This window comes from Xiphophorus couchianus, chromosome 7 (assembly GCF_001444195.1).
Source record: "Xiphophorus couchianus chromosome 7, X_couchianus-1.0, whole genome shotgun sequence".
NCBI lineage: Eukaryota > Metazoa > Chordata > Actinopteri > Cyprinodontiformes > Poeciliidae > Xiphophorus > Xiphophorus couchianus.
The window spans coordinates 16,471,506-16,494,628 of record NC_040234.1 but is presented as its reverse complement, the minus strand read 5'-3'; the positions used below and the strand labels follow the sequence as shown (position 1 = coordinate 16,494,628).

Below are 23,123 nucleotides of genomic sequence, written 5' to 3'. Positions count from 1 at the left end.
GAGGTTCTGGTCCAAAGACAACATCTGTCTTGTCAGAATTTAAAAGGATCCTGTTTTTTATGTCTTAACATGCGTGTCATCTACCTAACAGATTGCATTCATCAGGATTTATTGAAAGACATAGCTGAATATCATCAGCAAGGTTCTGGTTGGAAATGTATCCCACACTGTCTTAACCATTGGAATCATACATAAATAATAAAGAGAAATAGTCCAAGTGCGTAGCCCCGTGGTACTCCACCAGTAACCCTGGAATATGAACATTTATTATTCACATGAGTAGAAACATAAGATTTAAACCAGACTAGTGCTGTTCCCTTGATAACTACGTGTTCAAGCCTTTCTAAGAGGATATTGTGGTCAACTGTGTCAAAAGCAGCACTGAGATCTCACAAAACCAGAACAGACAAAAGTTCCTTATTTGAGGCCAAGAGAAAATTGTAACTTTCATAAATACTGTTTAATGTTGTGATGACCTTTGAAACGTGATTAAACTCTTCAAACCGATTATTTCTATTTAGATGCACACACACTTGATTAGCAACTATTTTCTCAAGGATTTTAGATGAGAATCCAAAGTCATAAAATTAAAAATGCTCCACATTCCTAAGAAAATGTATGTATATCTGTAAATCTGAAACAAACAAAAATATTCTGCCCTAAAAAAATCATTTGGTAACCTTAACTAAGAAAAAATGTACCTGTAGTATGATTTAATATCATACTAAAAGGTTTTTTTTCCCCTACTGTGAAAATACATACCTGGTTTCAACATACTGGAGCTAAAGCTAGCTAAGTCAATGTCAAAGCTGAAGGTCACACTATGCAAATGAAGACAAAAATGTCCAACATTGTTAACTATAAAATGTTGATTTGTGGTTATTGTTGGTAGGGAGGCATGAAAGGTATAGTTGCAAAAAAATTGGAAATGTCTCATTTTAACAATGTAATGGATGTCATCAGCTTAGGTAGAAAAAAAACCCACCATCAAATGAAAAAAACATGCAGCAGAAAAATTAAAGCTGAAAAGTTGCGACTTGTTTAAAGCTTAATTCGTTTTCTAGGTGAAAGTTGATTCGCACATGTCTGCGGAATGACCTAAACCTCATAAATTATGAATGAATGAAATATCGTGAAGCATTATTCACACTATAAAGGAGCTTCTACGACAACACACTGGGTGTCAATTCATAAATAAAAACAACCACCAATAGAAAAAAAGTACCTTTTATTAAGATGAACACAACATGTCACAGTTTACATGAAAATCAGAGCAGTTGATAAACACTGTCGTGCTGTTGAGGAGCTGGGAAATATTGTTGGTAACAAGAGAACAGGTTGTTCCAGTCAGATAGCGCTCTAAAAGCACAGGCTCAGAGCTGCACGTAGAGGTTTGTCAAAACAACGATCAGTCTGGACCTGTTTGGCATACTGATGTTTCAGGGCTCTTTTAGGGATTATTGTGAACTTAAAGATACAAATATGTCAGTGCTGTTTTTGGCCAGCTAAGTGAAACTGAGCACCAAATTTAATTACTTAATTTGTTCCAAAGACTGACAATCTTTAAATGCATGATGTGTTTGGTCTGCAACTCAAGATTCAACATTACTTAAGTAAACACATCTTTTAATAATAATACCTAGAAGTAACATTCCCCGGAAATTGTTATCCATCTATACAACAAAAACTGTTGCCACTTATACCTGAGTAGGGTTGGCCAATATAACAAAATACATTATATCAGTGTGATAGATATTCCCTTATATATCACACTGTGATAAGATTGATGCTGTCCATTGCTTTTCTATGCACTTGTGTAGACCTTTTGACTCTTTAACTAGTTTTTATGTTGCAAAATTTTACTTTACCGGGATGCTTTTGCTGTTTACATCTTAAACTAAAACATGCTTTTAGAATTAGACCAAACACATAAAGACTGAGCATACTCATGGTGTATTTAATCTCAACTGTACCGTGGCAAATGTTAGCAAAATGTAAGCTAATCTGTTCAAACATGTTCTCTTTTGTACAATTGTGATAAAGTTGACTGAATATAAAAGAAAAGTATCCTTTTTTGGCCAACAAATTATGTGTTTCATCGCTATTAGGATCTCTGACAATTAAAGTGCAATAAAAAAACAATTAAACATCAAGAATTGGTGAACAAAAGTCAAACAATGGGCAACATTCTTTAAGACACATTTTTATATAAGATGATTAGTCAGAACAAGTAGCACTAATACATGACATTGGAAAACCTTTGATAATGTCAAAAAATGTCTTACCCATCCAGAACCTCCCATGTTATCAGGCCTTTACAGCATTTTCAGCAAGAAGAGAATGCCCATTTCCACATCTGTAAATCAAGCAAAGTGGTTACTCTTACCTGCTCCTTCTTCTCGAATCAGCTTTTTCTGTGAAATACTCGCTTCCCTTTTCTTGTTAATGTCTGACATCTAGCATTTGAAGGTTAAACTTCTGTATCTCACTCAACAGGATCTCGAGTGTGTCCAGGACCTAAGTCTTTCTTCGCTAGCACCATCTGCTGAGGAGCTTAGCTAGCCTTGGAAATGAGATAGATGCTCACTACCAGGAACGACACTGCAAGCTTCTTCCGTGGGTGTTGTGCTCCGTGCTGCCTTCTCCCTTCTCTCTCAAATTGCTGACTGGTCCACTGTGCTGGGGGATGAAGGTGTTCTGTCTGACAGTCATCTGCAATCCTTCCACACTAGCGATGCTGAGGGCCCAACTGCAGGAGGTTGTAGCTTTCAGTCCTATTCCCCTCTCCAAACACTGTCATTTGTATGAGCTGTTTTCTAGAGTCAGAACCTCCCTTTAGATTAACCCTATACACATTAAGAAGGAAATACATACTGTATGGAAACATACACACCACAGTCACCCAAAGAGATACTCCTTGAACTTTTTGTCTCATTACAACAACAAATTCCTGAGTAAATATATTAGATTGCTGATAGGCCAACACAAAGTTACTCATAATGGTGAAGTTGACAAATAATCTGAAAAGTGTAGTACATTTGTATTTATCCTCCCCAAGTCTCTAGATTGCAGAAGAACATTTTACTGACATTACAGCAGCAGGTCTTTTGCGATACAGTATATCCACCAGCTTTGAGCATCTAGATACTGAAAATCAAGCTCAAGCTTTTTCCGACTCCATGGAGTGCATCTGTGAACATAATTTTTCAAGTTTTAGAAACAGTTTCTCAACTGGATTAAGGTCTGGACTTTGGTCATTCTGCTTTAATGTAAGTTGTTACATTGTTACTCTACCTGTATGTTATTGGGTTAATGTCTTGCTACAAGGTAAACCACCGTCGAGCCTTTTGTAGCCCTCTACAGCACTTCCTTTCAAACACTTCAGAAAAGCGTCACCCCAGAATAATGCTGCCACCACATTTCACGGTGATACACCACATATGTGGTTTTGAATGTGAACATGTCTTATCAGAATGTCTTATCTGCACTTATGTTTTTACAACATGCTAAATGGCTAAAGGCAAACTACAAATGAGACTTCCGATGGCTTATTTTCAACAACAGCGCTCGTCGAGTCGTTGTACATGTTATAATTCTAATCCGGCTGCCATCAGAACTCAGTGTGAACATTCCTCAAGTGACCTGCATTCTAAAAGATGGCTAGTACACATCGTGACTCTACAACAATCTGAAAACGTTGCACAATAATAACTGTCAACATCCTGATAAGCTCCATCAGTGGTGCCTACCAAACTTGTTTTGTCTGTTTACATCTGATCTTCCAGCTCTCTGCCTTATTGTGAAATTTTGACGATTAATTGAAGAAAATCTAATTATGCTGTTCAGGATGTCAAAGTTGTATTTGGGTAACTTTTACCTACAGTGTGAATGTAGCCTAATAGTTGTCTTGTTGACAGATATCCCACCTGGGCTATAGATTGCTGCAGCTCCTGCAGAGTAGCCATGGGTCTCATTAGTCCTTAATAGTTCAGGTGAATTGCCACATCTTAACTGGTTTGCTAATTTGAAATAAAGATTTTAACAGTTCTTCTCCAGAAGAAGTTTGGGTTGTTTTCTAACTTTCTCCCAGAGCTGTCTGTTGTGCTCCTTGGTGTTCATAATTTTGATTTATCACAAATATTTCCTTACGGACCTCTGAGTCAATCAAAGAACATCTAGATTTATACTGAGATTAAATTAGGCACAGGTGGACTCTATTTACTAATTAGGTGACTTCTGAAGGCAACGGCTTGAACTCGATTATTTTATTTAAGGATCTGAGAGTAGATGGGGTTTCAACACAAAAGAATGACACAATTTTCAAAATGATTTTTGGTATGTAAACTTCCCAAAAACCATAAATATTTTTTCTTACACTTCACACTTATGTACTACTTTGTGTTGGTGTATAGTACAGAATCTCAACAAAATACATGCAAGTTCGTAGTTGTAACGGGACAAAATAGGAAAGAAAACACTACTTATAAAACCTCCACAGTTAATTTCGACAGGCTACACCAACATTTCATTGACATGGAAAAACAATAATCTGTGGCTTATTTAAATCTTTGCTGAACCAATAATGCACCGAACCTCATGTTACTTTACTACACAATTTTATTTAGTCTTTTTTTATCTAATGAAAATATGTGAACAATCTAGATTCTGGTTTGCTGGGAACATAAGGAGTAAGGGATTCTCTTGGTTCTAATCTAGGCTCTTTATACTTGTACACTGGTACTACGAAGGATTTACATACTGTGCTTTACATACAAAAATTAAAATACACTTGACACTTGCAATCAATAAATCATAATAACTTCAGAAAGAAGTAATTCTAGCTCATCTAAAGGCCTGATGTAACAAAAAACAACTTAAAGACAAATAATTGACCGGCAGAAAACCAAGCCATAAAAAAATTAAAGTAAAAAAAAAAAATGTAGGACTGAAGTTTAAATTTTTTTTGCTTTTTATCCCCAATACCATAGGCACAATACACACACACTTTAGACGCAGAAAAAAGGAAAAACTTTCTCAGCAGGGAAACATCTAGCACAATTAGGGAAGGGCATCATCTGCACTCATGTCTTGTTCTTACAGTCCTTCTTCCTTTAACTTCTCCGACTTAGCTGCAGTTAAGTCTGACTTCTGTGTTCCTCTAATGCTTTCAGATGACTGCCTCAAAGTAACCTGCAGCTTTCCTGACAATTCCTTTGCTCACCTCCTCGCCTCTCCTGCTAAGAACTGAAGCCTGTTGAATGGATACAGGATAGAACAAATAGTTAATCTGCACTTTCATGAGGCTCACTCTGTACTGTGCTACGAGGCTGGAGTGAGACTTAACACCGCTTACCAAAAACATGCTGCGTTCAATACCGCCGTGAGCCGTAGCCTCCACCACTGCCTCCGGAGCTGTAGCCACCTGGAATTAAGGAGTTATCGCCATAAAATGATGTTGTTCTTAATCCAGATATGTGTTTAAAAGTCTGGATTATGCAGACTTTTAAAGGTAGAACTCACCACCATATGGTCCACCAGAGTTTCTGCCACCAAAGTTATTTCCCTTCATTGGCCCATAGTTTGACTGCTGTCCACCATAATTTCCAAAGTCGTTGTAATTTCCACCCCCTCCATATCCTGAAAGGGTAACTCAAATTTGAAGTAATACATTCAAAGTGCAAGTGGCACATATGTTTTTGAGAGGATAAAATTTTTACCTCCCCGGTTGCCTCCATAACCTCCATCACCGCTGCCACCAAATCCACCGCCCTGGTTTCCGTAGCCTGGACCGCCACCACCGTAACCCCCTCGGCCACCTCCATAACCAGGTCCACCGCCATAATTTCCTCCCGGACCTGGGAAAGCAAAGAATGACCAATTCGGTACTGCCTTACCGTTTACAACCTTATTCTGCAACATCATCAAAATGATAAAGGATTAGTTCTTATTTCTGTGACGGTGTAGGCAATAATAGTTCATCTAACTGTTGTAGGCTTGTAGTACTAGCTTGTAAAAATTTTTAATTTTCTTTACTTCCATTTTAAACAGAAGCTGGTCTCTCTTTTTTACAAGACCAGTCCACCTATGGGTATTAATGAAGTTACTTACCATCCCTGATTTTAACTTTTTAAAACAACTCAAATTATGGTCATGTTGGTGAAATATAACCCTGCATTAGCAGTTAATACACATCAGGGAATCCTAATCTTTACATATATAGGTCTAATTCTAATTCTGTTTCTAGATTAAGTAAAATATCCAGAGCAATTGGTGATAAAAAACCCTTCGAAGAAAAGAAATGGTACATTATGCATACAAATATTTGCGACCCTGAGCTGTTACAGTCTGTACTGAGGGTTCCATTTTTTTTTTTAGATTAAACCATTTTGTTCCTCAAAAGAAAAAACATAATTTCACACTACAGTTATTTTCAGACACCACAGACTAACATTGGCCCTCAACCTCCAGCTGTTTTTATGACTTGTTGATAAAATGTTCTTTCTTCAGTTCAATTTAAACTTACGAGAACAAAACTTATAAAAAGAGCTTTTCTCCAGCTTCATAAATGAAGTTTACTGTTTGCATGACATAATTAATAATAAATGGGTTAATAGGAACATGATGCACCGTCCTCAGGTCTCTCCCACTAGGTGAGCGGTCTGAGTGGGAGTTCATTACAACTGACTCCCTTTGACTGCAAACGTCTGTGAAAAGTTGGAACCCTCCCGATTTGTTAGATCAAATACCATGATATTTCACATTCTTATATGCTAGGCTTTTAATATGCAGCTGATCAGGGGGCTGATACAAGTTATAAATGGTTTTAGTTTTACAATGCCCTGGAGATTGAATCACTTCTCTAAAAACTCACTGCATGATGACATCTGTAATACAGAGAGGAGAGCTACTACTGATATTAATTTCACAGCACTTCATTTAAAAACATTCTAAGCTGCACTTCAAGCATTTTGCACAGAAATAATGGTGGCAGTGGTACTAATTTAACTCTAAATGAGACTAAAGTTAAGTTTCATACCATTGTCAAAATCATCATTATAACCACCGCGTCCTCCGTAGCCATCTAGGACAAAAAAGCACATAATTGTCAGACAGTGCATTTAAAATAGGTTAAATTCTTCACATATCGGACCTTCTCTAAACAAAAGTAGGTTCTTTCCAAATCATTATTAAAGTCAACAACATAACATCTGACATATACAAACCTCGACCGAAGTTATCGCTGCTTCCAAAATTTCCACCTCTGCCCATGAAGTTTCCTGATCCTCCGCTCCTTCCTGATAGGTGACATTTTAGAAACATTCATTACACAGCTGACTTGCCACCTACAATTCAGGCATAAATAGCTGCAGTTTTACATTTTTAGCAAACTCACCTCGGTTACTGGATATAGCATTCATTTCCTGTTTAGATAGCGCTTTCCTGACTTCACAATTGTGAAAGTTTATTGTGTGAAATTTCTGCGCTGTAAGAAAAATGGAAAAACAAAAACACATAATCATAGACAGATTTTTTTTTTTTTTACAAAAAATTTATTTTCTAACTAAAACAAGTGCGTACCGACGATTTTGTCCACAGTGTCATGGTCGTCAAATGACACAAAGCAGAATCCTCTCTTCTTTCCTGTGGATCGCTCCTCCATGATGTCGATGCAGTCAATCTTTCCGTATTTCTCAAAATATTCCCGAATGTGGTGCTCCTCTGTGTCCTCTTTGATACCACCAACAAAGATCTTCTTCACTGTCAGATGTGCTCCAGGTTTGTTAGAGTCCTTTAAGAGAACATCGAGTGAGTGCCAACCACACCAACACAGCTGTAGCATCTGAAGTCTGGTTTGAGGTGTAGATTTTTACCTCTCTGGACACAGCCCTCTTGGGTTCAACAACTCGCCCGTCGACTTTATGAGGCCTCGCTTTCATGGCCTCGTCAACTTCAGTTACAGAGGAGTAAGTTACGAAACCAAACCCTCTGGATCGTTTACTGTTAGGATCCCTCATCACCTAAATGCGATATAAAAACAGACAGACTCAATTGTGTGCAAGTAAATTGCTTGTGTTATTACTATGTGGGAAAGTCTTTAATACACTATGATGAATCTACAAACCACACAGTCTGTCAGAGATCCCCATTGCTCAAAATGGGCCCGTAAACTCTCCTCTGTGGTTTCGAAGCTCAGACCTCCGATAAACAGCTTTCGGAGCTGTTCTGGTTCTTTCGCCTCATGGTCCTGTCAAAGCAAAACACAAGAAGAATTGCAGCAGAAAGTCATACAAGTGGAGACAGTTGTTGAAAAACAAAACATGACACTTTTAGTGTTTCAAAAAAATGCAAGAGTACAGACATGAACAAACTGTAAATAACTGGGCCTTCCCTTAAAACAAAAATTTTCACATTATAAATAAGAATATTATTATAATTACATAGACTGATAAACAAGCAAAAAAAAAAACAAGCCTGTTATTTCCCAAGTCGACACACAACATTTTGCTTTACTGCAGTTGCTGAATCTTACAGGTGCTCTCATGCAGCAAATAGTGCATCACGTGCTATCAAATTACAGGATGGAATTTCATTTTACTTTAATTTTAAAAACGTTTTGCTCTAGAAACACTGATCTGAAAAGATGGCATCAGAATATTTTGAAACAGGCACACTGTTCTTTGTTTGTCTGGAAGGGAAAAAAGGCACCCAGCTGTGCTGACCCTCTGCAAGATACTTTATCACAAGAGTAAACGGTGAAATTTATGATGTCTTAAATGCAGTGTAAAGTTGCAACAACTTTACACTGTTGCGGTGTAACACACATTGAAAATATCAATGTGTGTGTGAGGCTGTTATCATACAGTCTTATGTTGATGTTAACCCTTTCAGAAGCTCATCTTTAAAATGTGACTACCACACAGACTTATGGCAGACTGACCAAAGTTTCTTTACATTTCAACAAATTATAACTTTTCTTGTGTGTAAGAAGAGTAATAGACCATAATGACTCCAATAAAGTTTTTACTATTACAAAAAAATGTGGATGTAGCAATTTGTGTTTTTGCAATCTGGTAATAATATTCCCTCCAAAATCCTTTTTTACTCACTATGGATTGAAATTAGCAACAATTTTTTTTTTCAAAAGCATGCCTGATCTGCTGGAGGTGCATATACCTATTAAACTGACATATAGTTTTTTTTCTAGTATTAAGAAAATAGCCAAAAAATTGTTACGACATATTTTTTAGATTTAATGTTTTTGATAATTATAGGGATACAGTTTCAAATAAAGTCTACTTTCTATGATGGGATCTGTTTCAATAGAAACTTAAATAAAAAAATAACACAGGTAATAAAATATGAATTACATTTGAACATTTATTTTAAAGTAAACACTTGAATAATAATGACACATTCTCAAAAATGTGTCATTATTATCATAAATGTTATGTATAAAAACTGAAAGCATTTTTAAATGTGATCATGTTTTTCTTACACATTTTGTTTCACTACGAACTATGGTGTATGTAAATATGCTCAGTGAATAGTGAAGATGAATCAAAAGTAATGCAATAACATATATACAGACAAAATAGGGTGCCTGCTGAACACTAGAACTTTACTAGAGACCCCACTGTTGTTGGTCATTTTTTTAATCACTGCGAGGCTCAAGCAAAAGCGGACAAACGTATATCAACCTAAATCTCAATAAATATTTTGCAGGAACTGTCTATAGTACTTGTTTTTGACTATTGACAGGCAGAATCCCATAATGAAAATGTCCTTCAAATTTAAATAAGGTAACCAAAACTAATGGGAATCAGCTACTTTTTTACTCACTATGGAGTAAGACTCTCAGATATTACGTTAAAGAATATTAATAGCTTAGCTTGAGAAGTGTCACCTGCCTTTACATCGTATTTCATGTCAAAATGGCTGCTGCAACAAGAATAGCACGGTAAGAGCAGTAGCTAACTTCCCTTTGCTGCAAATATGAGAGCTGCGGGTTAGAATACTAATATATAACAGATACACACATATATAAAGAGACATATTATAGTCCGTTTTAAGCGTTAAAGTCAGGAAATAATCATTATTTTTAGGTACACTGCTAGCTGTAGTAATTATGAAGAAGTTAGCTTAGCATTAGCGCTAGCTAATAACAACGTTGCTAGGCATAGTGAGGTACCGAGAAGGAGTGAAATCGCGGGTAGAGACATGCAGCCTTTACTTAAATCTTACATTTTTGTTGAACATAATAGAAACAGTGGCTTTAAATATTTCTGCATGTATATGTTTGTTTTAAATGGTTAACAGCATCTTACCTCCATTTTGCAGATATGCAGGGCGGAGACGTTAAATGTATCACGTGACCTTCTTACGTTAGTTTGTGGTACTTCTCTAAAAGTTTTACAACAAAAACCTTAAATATAGACGACAACGACTGGTTTATGCATTGAGCAAGTTGCACAAATTGTTATACGTATTACCATTTGACTTCAGTTCAATTAAAACTGAAGTATGATGATTGGTAGCCTTGTCATTGCTATTTTGTGGTCATTTAAAAATAAGAATTGTCGCCACCTTCTGGCTAAAAATGAAAAACACCTTGAGTGTGTCTCGTGTGGTGTTCAAAGATGAAATATCCACGTTTTTTTTTTTCTTTTCCAGAAAATATATTTAAAAACTAAAATGAATTTTAGAATTATTGCTAATGTTATATTTTTTTATGTAAAAATAAAAATGCATTCATAAGTGGATGAATATAATATAAACGGATGAATATAATTTTACAATTGCTGGGTTTTTTCTTGCCTTTATTATACTCTAATTGAAATTTGAATTTAATGCTTTACTTTGGTTTTAAAAAAAGTTTGTCACAAGTGTCTTCCACTGTTATTGTGTGAATTGGAAGAGGAAAAGTCTGATAAAGCAGGGATGTTATAATTTCAAATATCTGTACTGTCATTTACACAGAATTGTAAATGTGTAAAGTATCAGCCTCATTTACACAGCTTTTTCACGAGTTAATTACTGACAATCCATACAATATTTTTTTATTGCACAAGTATACATGCACATTTGGTAAATTTTTTTAAATGACAGTACTCAGTTGCACACGCACATTTCTGTGAAACAGAATATGCTATTTTTTAATAACTTTACAGTATATTTTTTTATGTTGTAAACTTTCCCTTACTATGCAGTCTCATACTTTTTTTTAAAATATCTTTTACTTTAGTTTGAATATGTGCACTCCTATTTATCTTTAACTTGCTGCTGGTACACCTGAATTTCTCATGGGACAATAAAGCACACTTCTATTTTGTGCTCTTAAAATGTATGAATAAACTAGTTTATCTACTGTTTCCTTGTCAATAGCTACACCTGTGATGCATATTTGAGGAGCTATCAGACTCTATGAGTATGAAAAGTCTGATAACTTTGGACATATGTACAAAATGTTAGAGATAAGTTGAGGCAGTATTAATCAGTTGACATGGGCACTTTATATAACTCTATGAACTTGCTTCTAATGTACTGAGTGCAAACAGCAATAGTGCGCTGAAATTTAATAGATAATTTGTTAATCCTAGTACCATAAAAAAATGATGGAGGAAAGTACAACATGCAACACAAACTAAAATACATGTTCAGACTTTTTCTTTGTAAAGTACTGTAACTTGCCAGTAAACCCCCATGACTTTAAACTACAGCAAAATTCCAGTTTCCCTCTGCATTTTTTTCATGTTAGACATTAATTTGTACTTCCAAAATAAACAACACAAACCTCATTTTTTTAATTTTAAAACTTACATAATTTGCACTGAAAGGGACTTTTATACCAGTTTCTGAACTTTCTCGCCCCCCCTCAACTTCTTTGCAGATTGGGATTTAGGAATAATTTCTTCAAACTGCAAATCCGATGAAATTGACAGAAAACATTTACATTCTTTTTAGCTGCAGTTCTGCATAATATTTTTTCATCTGTATTTTCAGAACAGGTTGAAGAAAGATACTCGACTGAAAAAAATATGATGCATGAGCCAGATGCTACTTAGCCTTGTTGAAGCTGACTGGCATCTTCAAAATATATGACACTTTTACGGTTTAAACAATGTCCATCATTAACTTTATAGTAGTATGTGAGGAAAATACAGCCCCAATAAAAAGGGGTAATGTTTCTCTGACACAGTTAATGATGACTATTTATGATCCGTCCATAGTTCAAATTTAAGAGCATGTCTGATTTGATTCTTTTAGTCCACTGCAATTACTTCATTTGCCCAAACACTGAGGCATTATTGTTTAGTACAATATTTGTACTTATATAATATCAAAGTATTGTATTGCATAAGCATGTGAACATTATCTTTGGCTTAAACAGGACCCTGTTTGACCGTTACTAGATAATAAATGTATTGGAGACTTTAATGGTAATAAATCACTCACATATTTGCCGTAGTCTCACATATAACGCCCTTAGTAATTAAGCTCCGTCAGACATCAGAGATCTGATTGTTTCATATATTCCTAGCAGAGCACTTCGACCTCAGACTGCAGGTTTGCTGGTAGTTAATAAAAAGTCTCTAAAAGCAGAATGGCAGGCTGAACTTTAAGTTGTCAGACTCCTGTTCTGTGGAAACAGTTCTTAGTTTTAGTTTATGAGTCAGACACACCTGTCTACTTTTAAACTTTCTGTCTTGATTAAGCCAATAGTTATATCTAAGGATACTGATCAATTAGTTAGGAAGTAGAGGAAACATAGTCAATGTTTTTGGAGTGGTCATCAAAAAATGTAACTTTTAATTGCAGGGCCTTGCCTCAGCAGAAAAAATAAATATTGCATTAAGAAATAGTTATTAAAATGAAAGGCAGCATAACCATTGAAATCCAGAACAATAGAACTGAAGGATTAAGTTATTAGTTCTAGCTCTTAAAATGATCTCTATGCTCAAACTTAATTAAGTAGTAATGGAGCATAAACACAGGAACACAAGAAACATGCAATTCAAGTAAGGCAATAAGTTAGTTTTTGATAATAAAGGAAACTGGTAGAAAGAAAAGCTACTTGCCAAAACTTGTTTGTAATTTCATTGAAAACAATAATTAAAAAGTTTATAGCAACTCAAATTATGACAATGATGAGGACACAACATTATATCTGCTACACAGAAAGAGCAGGATGAAGATCTTCATTTAGTAAAACTATATAGAACAATGTCTTAAGTGTTTGGGACTTAAAAACTCTGATAATTATTGTTTCACTGAGACCTGTTATTTCAAATATTATTTAACCCATTGTGAATCAAACCAAAGTGAAATCCTTCACAATAATAAAAAAAGCCACATGAGTTCTATGATTGTACTGCTCAACCATTTGTAAATGCATTTCATTGTAAGACAAAAGCTTGACCTTTCAACCCTATAATCTGAACTGGCTGCTTGCAAATATAGTCTAATAAATATGACAAGGTTGTAAATTGTGACATCTTAATGAAGATTAGCTATCGAGGAATATTTTATCTGCTTCTTATGTAAATCAGAATAAGCAACTTGATCAGATTAAAAAAATCAAGTTGTCAAATATGGTCAGTAGTGTGATTTTAAGCTATGTAGGTAATGTTCTATAATGTCTTTTGTCTGCTTCTATTTGTAACATATTTCAATGTTTTATATAAGACCTTTAAATTATGTTAATATTATATTAATAAAAACTGGACACATTTATGGCTGGATGTAGAGGTCCTTCTACGAATTTGGTCTGGCATCCAGTAGGACAATCAAACACAACAAACCCGGTGGCTTGTTTTTACATCCCAGAGCCACCAGTGCCCACAACAAACCCACGCTCAGCAGCCATTGCTGCAGCGTCTCATTGCTGAGACTCTGTGTGTGGGATTTGCAAGGAGGAGATGAGCTCAGCGGGTCGACTGCAGCAACAGTAAACAGGGCAGTATCAGCCTCTCACAGATGTGGTTTGATGGATGCTCGGCGTACACCTTCTCGCCCTCGCCTCGGCACAACATGTTTGTTTGGTTGTTGATCACACCCCCTCAGTCTTTATGCCTAACTGCCCCCTGACACAAAGATACATCACCGGTCCCACACATCTCTGCTGGCCACGGACAATTCGATTCAGTGTTCTTGTGGAGGCTGCTTTTGACTTTCAGAAAACATTTTAGGAAAACAGCTGCACATGATGTTACTTTTCCAAATCACACAGCCACTGTTTTAACACCACAAATGTGTATCCCGGGTGTTCCGAGGTGGGATTTAGGTTCAATTAGCAGTTCATTTGCATTAAATAAAAAAGAAAATGACCAAAATTGTTGGTTAATTATGCTCATAAAAGTGTTCTCTGCCCCAATTTACCATAAAACCCTACAGTCTCGGGCTTGGCAGTAATTTTCTTCAGCAACAAATGAGTGATATAATGTCCCGCTGAGATAGAGAGGGATGACATCCTTGCCTGGGCCGAAAGGCAGTACTTACCACAGAACCACGATTAAATAATTAACAAGGGTTTTATTCCTATTTTATGCCCGCAAATTATGGTTTGCTATAAATCCGCAAAGCCAGCTATAGAGAACCGTGTCAGCAAAAAATTCAAGTGCAGTAAATCATTAGAGGGAGGAGTCAGTGACTGCAAAATATCTTTGAGGTGAATATAACCTTTTCCCCTTCAGTCTTATCAGGAGGCCAAGGTAAAAATCAGAAGCTCTGGTCTTTGTGTTGAAGGCTCTTTTGATTACCTTTTCACTTTGTTGACAGAGAAAATTATCCAATAGTAGGTGGCACCAAATCATCATTCTCAATATAAGTGATTCTGAAACTATATCATGCAAGCACTCAGGAAATATTAAGCTGTCTAAATACCAGCATAATGACAAACATTTTAAATTGTTTTAAAATATTGTTTTACTTATATATTTATGAATGCTTAGATTTTAATACAAGACGAAGATAATCTGAAAAACAATATTTTTTCAAATAATTTCTTAATTTATATAAATAGCTCCCTCCCCTTCTTAAAACACGAGATAGCTGTGATTAATCACATCCATTGAAAACCTGTGGTCCATTTCATTTACCAAATCAAGACCGGGATAATGACAGACCTTTTGAATAAAAATAATACATTTAATAGAGCCTGTCTGACAGCATGAAGTAGGCTTGAGGATCTCAAAAAGCTACACATTGTACTGTAATCAAAATAAATCTAAGATTAAATGAGAAACATTGGCTTCTATCTGTCTGAAACAGATAGTTTTAAATCATCTCTAAGACTTTAAGACCCCAGTCTATGTTATTCTCCACAATTGGAGAAATCATGAAACAGTTTGAATCTGAGATGCCACAAAATAATCCAGAACAGCTTCTAAAGCGCTGCAAGCCTCATTTGCTTCAGTTAAAGCATATGCTTCTGATTGAGCAATTGGAAAAAAGATTCCAAGGCTAAAAATACTTCTGATATAAACCCCCAAAACAAAACAAACCCAAACACAACAAACAAGCAAGAAAAAAAAGAAAAAAAAACAAAGAGTCATTTCCTATTTGCCAAAAACATCACAGTGACTCCCAAAAGTTATTCAGTGAACTGAAGAGACAAAACTGGGCAAGGTTTGCTCAGGTTAGCCATTTCAGGACTTGGACAACTTGTTGTAGTTGAGTTCATCTTTGTGATAGAAGATTCTGTCAGAAAGTCCAGGTTAATTAAAATCATAAGGTGAACCTCAGCAGAACAGTGATTCAAAGCGACCTATCAAGCCCACTTCTGAATAACTGAAATATATATATATATATGTTTTAAGGTTTTGGAGTGATATAGTCAAAGTCCAGGTTTTGGTCTAATTTAGATGCTGTGTGTGATTAAGTTCATTCCCATATGACCTCACTGTGGCTGAATTAATAGAAAATCTTCATTGGGTAAAGAGTCTTCCAAAGCAATTTGAGAAATAAATATTTTAAATAAATTATTGCAAAAAGTTTATGGCAGTTTTGCTGCCAAGAGAGACACATTCAGTCATAAGGTTTCTAGGGCAATTGCGTTTTCCACTTAAGGTGATTTGGAGAGCCATAATAAATGAAACCATCATTTGAATTCTACTTTTTATATTTAATCTGCCCATCTATACAGCTTTTAAGATTTGTTTGATAATCTGATAGATTTGTGACAAAAAGTAAAACAGAAAAAAGAAAAGATAAACTCCAAAATCTCCAGAGGTTAATCCATATTCAGTATTAAGACATGATTAAGCATTCATCATTACTTGGTTACTAAGAACCAATAAACCAACCTTTCCTCAAACTCAAACTTCAGAATGTAACTCAAACAACAACAAAAAAAACCCCTGCAAAAATGATAAACTCTTAACTAACACCAAAGTTGTTCCAGAACCACATTTTGTTCTGGATGTCCTCTAGATGGCGCCATGGTCCATGAAACCTTTGGCCCTCCAGCTGCAAATCATATCACCTTGTAAATGTCAAACAATATTCTTTGATAGGAAATTACTGTTTCCCCCTGTGTCAAATGTCTGGGTACTTGATTATGTGCAATAATTCCAAATCCTAATTAAAGTTGTTCTATTAGTTTTTTGCCATTAATATAATTATGAGGGAGTTCATTTTTATTATTGACCTATTAGCTGTTGCATTGCGGATCCTCCTTTGAGGGATACTGCCTGCAAATGATTTATTCATTTAAAGTATTGCTCATTAGCTTTAAAAACATTTGCACCGTTTGTTACTGTTATCTCTGCCACTGAGATGATGTTGTGAACCTAATGCTCTTTTCAAATACAGCCTCCCTCCCTGCTATTTGTGCCTGAGGGCGTTAAGGTTGACCTTGTCCTGAGAAAGCATAGACTGGCTGCATGACTCCTCTGGGGAACCGTGTCGCCTCTAACCTGGGCTTGGACGGACGGACGTACGCAAGTGGAAAACTGTGAGGAAATGGACATTTGGAGCAGGGAAACCATGGAGTCAATTTAGTCACTGTCTACTACCTTTTCGCATGCAAGTACAAAGCCAGCCTCACACGTTGGTGTTGACAAGAATTTCTCTCTGAGGAATTTAGGGACAGAACAATTCCTAGCATCTGTTTCCTGCTCTCTTGCTCTGTGTGAAGGAAACAGAGTGTAAATCACACCAAATATAAATAGAATCAGGATTACATTTTTCAGAAGCTAAAGTTGGTTGCTGTTCCACAGTGTTTTGGTTTTTCAGACACCCAAATTTGTACCTGCTGTAAGAGGAGAAATAATAAAAAAATATTTAAATAATTATTTCATATTTACATGAGTAATATTTAATTTACACATGTAAATTAAATATATTGCATTGATTAGCCTCAACAATCTAAAGTATATTGAACCAAGGATCATATTTTCTTCACGTGCTTTAACTTAGAAACTTTGGATTCAATGTAATCTTTGTGTTAAATTTTAAAGCACAGCAGGAGCCTCCTCAAATGTAATTGGATCAGAGTTCAAAGAACCTCGTCCACAGCAATGAATGCTAACATGGTAGAATAACGTATAATCATGCTAATAGGTTGTGTTGATGAAAAATAACTAGTCATTTAGCTGAGTAGTTAGTGCAAGCTAATGTTAGGCAGTCCAACATGCACCCCCCCATCCCAAAAAAAACACCAAATATTTATAATTACAGTATTACAATTATAAATGTTCATGGCTAAGTTAATTTATCAATAAAAGCACACGTTTTTATGCACAACTGAGTCAAAAATATTAAATAAATAGGATCAATTTAACCCAAATATTTCTTGCTTATTAATTTTGGAAATGTCTATTTCTTATCAGTGTAATGCTGGTAGCCTTGACTGCCACTATAAAAACTGGCTCCGTTTTGTCTTTGGTTCAAAGCTTAGTTATCTGGATTTTGTACAGTGTGTGTTTACTCATATTTGTGTTCTCTTTCAGTCACCGTGTGCATTTATTTTCCCCCTTGGACAGCCACTTTCTATGGTTTTGGAATCATTTAATCATGCTCATCTGCTAGTTGTCCCAGTAGTCACTCCTCCTGGTATTCGTTCTCATGGTTTGTTTTCAGTCAATGTTGGATTTGCTTGTTTCCATACCTGTTGCCACTCCTGTTGCCTCATATACCTCCCAGTATTTCAGCCATGCTGGTTTGTTGAACTTTCTATTATTAAATTAAGCTTTTCATTAAGTTACCTTCTTTCTGCGTGCATTTCCATTCCATTCCAAAACAAAATACATTAATTTTTGACATTTGTTGGCCATTTGTTGGTTAGCATAACCTTGTATACTGTGTCATACCTATAATCCAGTCCTGTTGTGTTAAATACTGTCAGGGCTTTGTGAGTGCATATTTGACCAGGGACTGGGTCACCAATATAACTCCAGTGAGTTAGGTTGCTTTCTTTTGTTTTCTTGGGGTTCTTCCTTTCTTATTAACCAAAATTCCTGGTTGTTTTTATTTAAATCTTCTACAAGGGTTTAAAGGATTCATGTACTGTACACCAATGGTGGAAAAATTCAAAATATATCTAAATCAAATAAAATTCTGTGCATCTCTGTAAGGTGTGCAACATTTTTGATTAAAAAATAATGAATGCATGTAGTGAAATGATGATCCAAACGGGAAAAAACCAGCTCATATTTGCAGGATTTCCTTTTCCAAATGAAATGGATTTTCTGAGATTATTTCTGATACAATTACAAAAAAAAAAAATCAAATATTTCTCACTTTTGAATAACTTTCTATGTCATTTTAAAAGAACAAAAAAAGAGAGAGGTTTATTATGCCTGGAAACCGTCCAGTGCACTGGCCTATTGATGTCCAAAGAAGAGACACAGATAGTGTGTAGTAATAAAAGTCTTTATTTACAGCTCCTCAGCTGAGAGCAACAGAGGAGTGCTGTGTTTCCTTCTGGCACTAATTGACTGCCTGCAGCAGGAGAAACATAGACTCTCTTCCCTGCCCCTCTCCAGCACACTTGTCTCAGATGTAATAGTAAGCACAATGCAATCTCTTATTGAACTTTGAAATTCATTGACCTTTACACATGTAAGATTAAGAAGTATTCCTTTTGATTACTCTGTATGTATTTATTAGTACGAGGATTATTCGGGTAAGGTGCAGTTTGTTCCTCTGTGCCACCCTGTAAGACTAATCTTTTTAAAAGCTCGTAGTGATTTGTGCAGCCCAAAGGCAATTGTGTGCGGTCCATTCAATGCGTGTCCCTTCTTCCTGGGTGAGAAATAAGTAAGGGGGGAAGGATGGGGGGAGACAGGGGAAAACCATCTTTGCCGTCCCTTAATTCCTGTGCACGGAGCAACAAACGAGCACAAAAGTGCTGCTTTCACAGTTTTCTGTGGCCCGACGTTGAGCTCCAGGCACAACGAGACAAAGGAACGGCGGGATGATGAAGTCCCGAGCAGCACAGGGCAGGTGTTTCCTCTGTCTCCTGGGAGTACTGCGGAGTACACCTGCCCACCACTAACCCACCGTGATGGATCGATGAGGCAGTAACTGACTCAGCACTTTAAGAGCCCTACCTGGGATTAGAGCACCAAGGACCTGATTGAAACAAACTGTCATCCCACAAACAATAACACACATCCATCTTGAAGGGTCGACTCCTTTTCTTTCCCCTGCGCTTAACCGTCTCTGAGAATGATTGTGCTGTTGATGATGAGAGAGAGCAGCTACATTTCTGTAAACATGAGGTCTGATGCCACTGCTTGGACTCCATATATACAATCTGCATCATTATCAAGCAGATGAAATATGACCTTTGCACCTCATGGGACATGAGGACATGTTCAAAAATCTATAAACTGGTGTATGGATTCCTAAACATGAAGCAGTTCTCATTCAGTCAAGAATTTGCAGGAAGAAAAGGCATGCGTTTTCACAATGTTTGGAATTAGATAATAGTCTGTTTAAGGACGAATGAGCATAAGGCCTGCAAGGTCCCAGGAGTCGGTGACTAATGCGGTATAATAGCCACTGCTGGCGTGGGTCATTTTGCAAGTCAACCCAGGCAAATACTCCACAGCCCTTTATCTAGTTAGATTATGATTACTATCAGTGAGCTTTATAGAAAACAGTTTTCATTATGTCCTCATAAGAAAAAAAATCCAAACAAGGTTTGTAAAGATTTCAAGAGGAAAGCCTCATCTATTCTAAAACACAGCAACAAAAATATGACAGCAATTATTTTTCCTGAACGTATCGCATGCTTTTGACAGAACTTATTCAAGACATAACTACACATTTTCTGTCTTGAATTTTTTCTCTGATAGGTACTCTGGTCAAAACAAAGGGGTGGCTTGCAATATTCTTCAGAATCCGCATGCAGTGCTTAAATTCAACTTTGGAGGGAGCCTTAAGCCTGATGTTGATCTTCAAGCTCACTATTAATTTCTTTTACTTGTCTTTGAGTATTGAGGGAAAGCCTCATGAAACCATTCACTTTTCTCTTTATTTTGAGCTACATGAGCTTTTTTTAAAATGAAATATTAATAACACTGACCTTTCAGTCTGTCTAGTTTGTGATTTTAAAATGAGATGTTAATAGGTTATAAGCAGGACTATCTTACCTGCTGTAGGTATCTCTTGTGGTATGTTCATTTAGCATAAATTCAGATTAGTTTGTGCATGTTTCAATGCATGTTTAAACCTTCCATTGAAACATAACATGTAGGGTTTTCCACCAGAATAGTTAGTCAAGAGAAAATTAAGGCTGTGTAATTTACACTTTATTTGAATTGCTTCAAATAGAGCCAATTCAATACTGTTAAATGACTTTAGCAGACTTTATTCTGAGGTCTGACGAGCCAAAGCAGCCCCATTTACTGTACAGTATATCCCTTTAATATTGATCTTGATCATTTTTGCATTCTACATTTAACACAACTTAAAATAATAGGATAAAGCTCCAATTATAAATATTTTTTATCTGATTTGTTTTTACTTCACTTCTACTTATAGCATTTACTGGTATGGTGACCACTCAAAGCAATTTACACTAGAGCCACATTGACCTGGTTGCACTCAGAAACATTCGTCAATTGTCTATACTGCCTACGACGTTTCAGGGCTGGTGCATATCTGCAGCAGTCATCGTGCAAGAGAGATTCGCCCTGGACACGTCACCTATCCAGTGAAAGAGAACATCAAAACAAAAAGGACAAAGAAATATGCACACGCACTTTATTGTTCGAACAGTTTTTGGAGTGAAGAAGGAAGCTGGAGTACCTGGAGAGAACGTACACATGCAGAGGAAAAACATGCAAACTCCACGCAGAAACACCGCAGGGCAGGATTTGGATAAAGAGGATTCTTGCTGCAAGGTAACAGTGCTACCAACAGACCAATAAAAAAACAAACTCCTAGGCATCCTTGGATCAAGTACCTTACTCAGGGGGATATCGACATGTAGCAGAGGAAGAAGCAGAAATCAAAACCTACCATTTTCCAAATGCAGGACTGAGCCACAACCACACCTGTGGACTTACTGCTGTAATATCTTTGGTTTTTACCATCCCTATCTGCAGTGGTAAGCACTGTTAACTAAAAAGTTAGCTGTGCTAATCCTATGGCACTAAAGCGCTATATCAATGTTATTTTGCAAAAGCTAATGCAGAAACGCCAAATTCATCTATGTTGATACATGCTACATATCAGAAAGAGAACATGAGGATACTCTCAAAACAATTAATATTGTTTTAAGGAAGTAGATGTCACCTGTGGTCTCAGTTCCTCTGGGATTAACAATTAGCTTTAGCCTCCAGATCTAGCTATAGTTTGTAATAGAATGTACAAAATGAACACAGTAATTGTTTAAAGATTAATAAAATAACACAGAAAGCTATAATACCTTTTAGGTGGAAGTTGATTTATGGTGATTCTGACCTTAGTTTTGGCTGGCTGTTAGTTTCAACCTTTCTAATACTTTATTCTGGATTTATACCAAATGAAGATGCCAAGAGTTTTTAACTGCAGGTAAAAAATGGTTTACTGTCCATAACCTTATAACAGAGATACACTTCAAAAATCCTTAAATATCTCTTATAGTGACATCAGCCTTTAGCTGCTTGGCTCTCTTAGAGACATAACAGTAGAAATGAAGCATTTGGCAAAGCCAACATTTAAGCAACTTTCTCCTGTGGTGACTAAAGTACAATAGCAAGTAGTTAATTAAAGTCACGCTATCATGACTCATATACTCATGGCTAAACAGTGGTGTAAATGTTTAGACGGGGTGCACAGGCTGCTTGATCTGACGGCAGAATCAGAGTATCTGCAGTGCTTTGCTGTATTCAGCCATGCTCTCTTATCTCGTCTTGTTCTGCTTATCTGGCCCGTGTACAGAGTTGGGTTTTGCAATGAGTGTCACGCCCACACCTTGCCCCATGTGGATGGGCTGGCACCCTGTTCCCACACATCCGTCCACACATAAAGCAGACTGGCTGTTTTGAGCTTCCATCTGCAAATCTCCCTCGATGTCCACGGTACGAAGAAGGAGAGGGTTTGCCTCGGTGACACGTCCCTCGTCCAGGTGGCAGTGACAGATTTAGAGGATGTTGTGGACGGAGGTGGACAAAAGGCTGGCCTTTCTGAGGATGTGTGTGACATGTAACATGCAGCGGTGGCGTAGAGTGATGACATCCTCTGTTTAATGAGCACGACCCCATGTTGGAGTGAGCTTGCCTGCCGCAGAGAGTTGTAAATCTGCCTGCTATCAGTGCTGCCCCACTAATACAGGAAGTATTATCTAATGGGAGCAACAAGGAGGGCTAATTTCAATGGAGCCGATACCCCCCACCACGCGGCCGTTCATATCTTCTTGCGGTTGTGAGGATAACCCAGTTAAAAACCTTTACTGCTTTTAAGAGAGTCTGGTGTAAGTTTTGTGGGACAGGCAGAGACTGGACACATCTCTCCCCTCTGTAGGTGTAGTTAGTGAAATCTAACGCGTTGCCAGACAAATCCCAGATGTCTGCTTGTTCTGCCTTTGCTTCGTTACATTCCTGGGTCATGGTGGAACTCTAAAGGACCTCTGTGTCAGTGCCCCCATTCTGGCCTGCAGCTCCCCTTTCAGCCCTGATTTGTAGAGTGCTGGT

General features: G+C 36.8%; 1 protein-coding gene and 1 long non-coding RNA gene across 3 annotated transcripts; one reads left to right on the top strand and one right to left on the bottom strand.

Annotated features, from left to right (window-relative positions):
• Positions 1-1,211: 1,211 nt before the first annotated feature.
• Positions 1,212-10,455, bottom strand: hnrnpa3 (heterogeneous nuclear ribonucleoprotein A3). 2 transcript variants are annotated; one of them, XM_028024445.1, is made up of 11 exons: positions 10,326-10,455; positions 8,123-8,245; positions 7,872-8,018; positions 7,579-7,789; positions 7,394-7,483; positions 7,224-7,295; positions 7,037-7,081; positions 5,718-5,855; positions 5,521-5,637; positions 5,354-5,422; positions 1,212-2,356 (listed from the first exon to the last, which is right to left on the bottom strand). In XM_028024445.1, the coding sequence occupies exons 1-10, from the start codon at positions 10,329-10,331 to the stop codon at positions 5,370-5,372; spliced, it is 1,002 nt and encodes a 333-aa protein (XP_027880246.1). In that variant the 5' UTR covers positions 10,332-10,455; the 3' UTR covers positions 1,212-2,356; positions 5,354-5,369. The 2 variants fall into 2 exon arrangements, with proteins under 2 accessions (XP_027880246.1, XP_027880245.1); XM_028024444.1 differs by lacking the exon at positions 1,212-2,356 and adding an exon at positions 4,600-5,251 and having other exon boundaries at positions 10,326-10,453.
• On the top strand, positions 9,514-18,567 carry LOC114148935 (uncharacterized). Its single transcript, XR_003596388.1, has 2 exons — positions 9,514-9,958; positions 16,810-18,567. It is a non-coding gene; the product is annotated as an uncharacterized LOC114148935 (long non-coding RNA).
• The last annotated feature ends 4,556 nt before the right edge of the window (positions 18,568-23,123 follow it).

What these genes read in the sequence shown, in the direction of transcription:
- hnrnpa3 (XM_028024445.1), bottom strand. An exon ending in GATCTCTGACAGACTGTGTG is followed by an intron (nt 8,019 to 8,122) that starts GTTTGTAGATTC and finishes TATCGCATTTAG; the next exon opens with GTGATGAGGGATCCTAACAG. An exon ending in CAGCGATAACTTCGGTCGAG is followed by an intron (nt 7,082 to 7,223) that starts GTTTGTATATGT and finishes TTTTTGTCCTAG; the next exon opens with ATGGCTACGGAGGACGCGGT.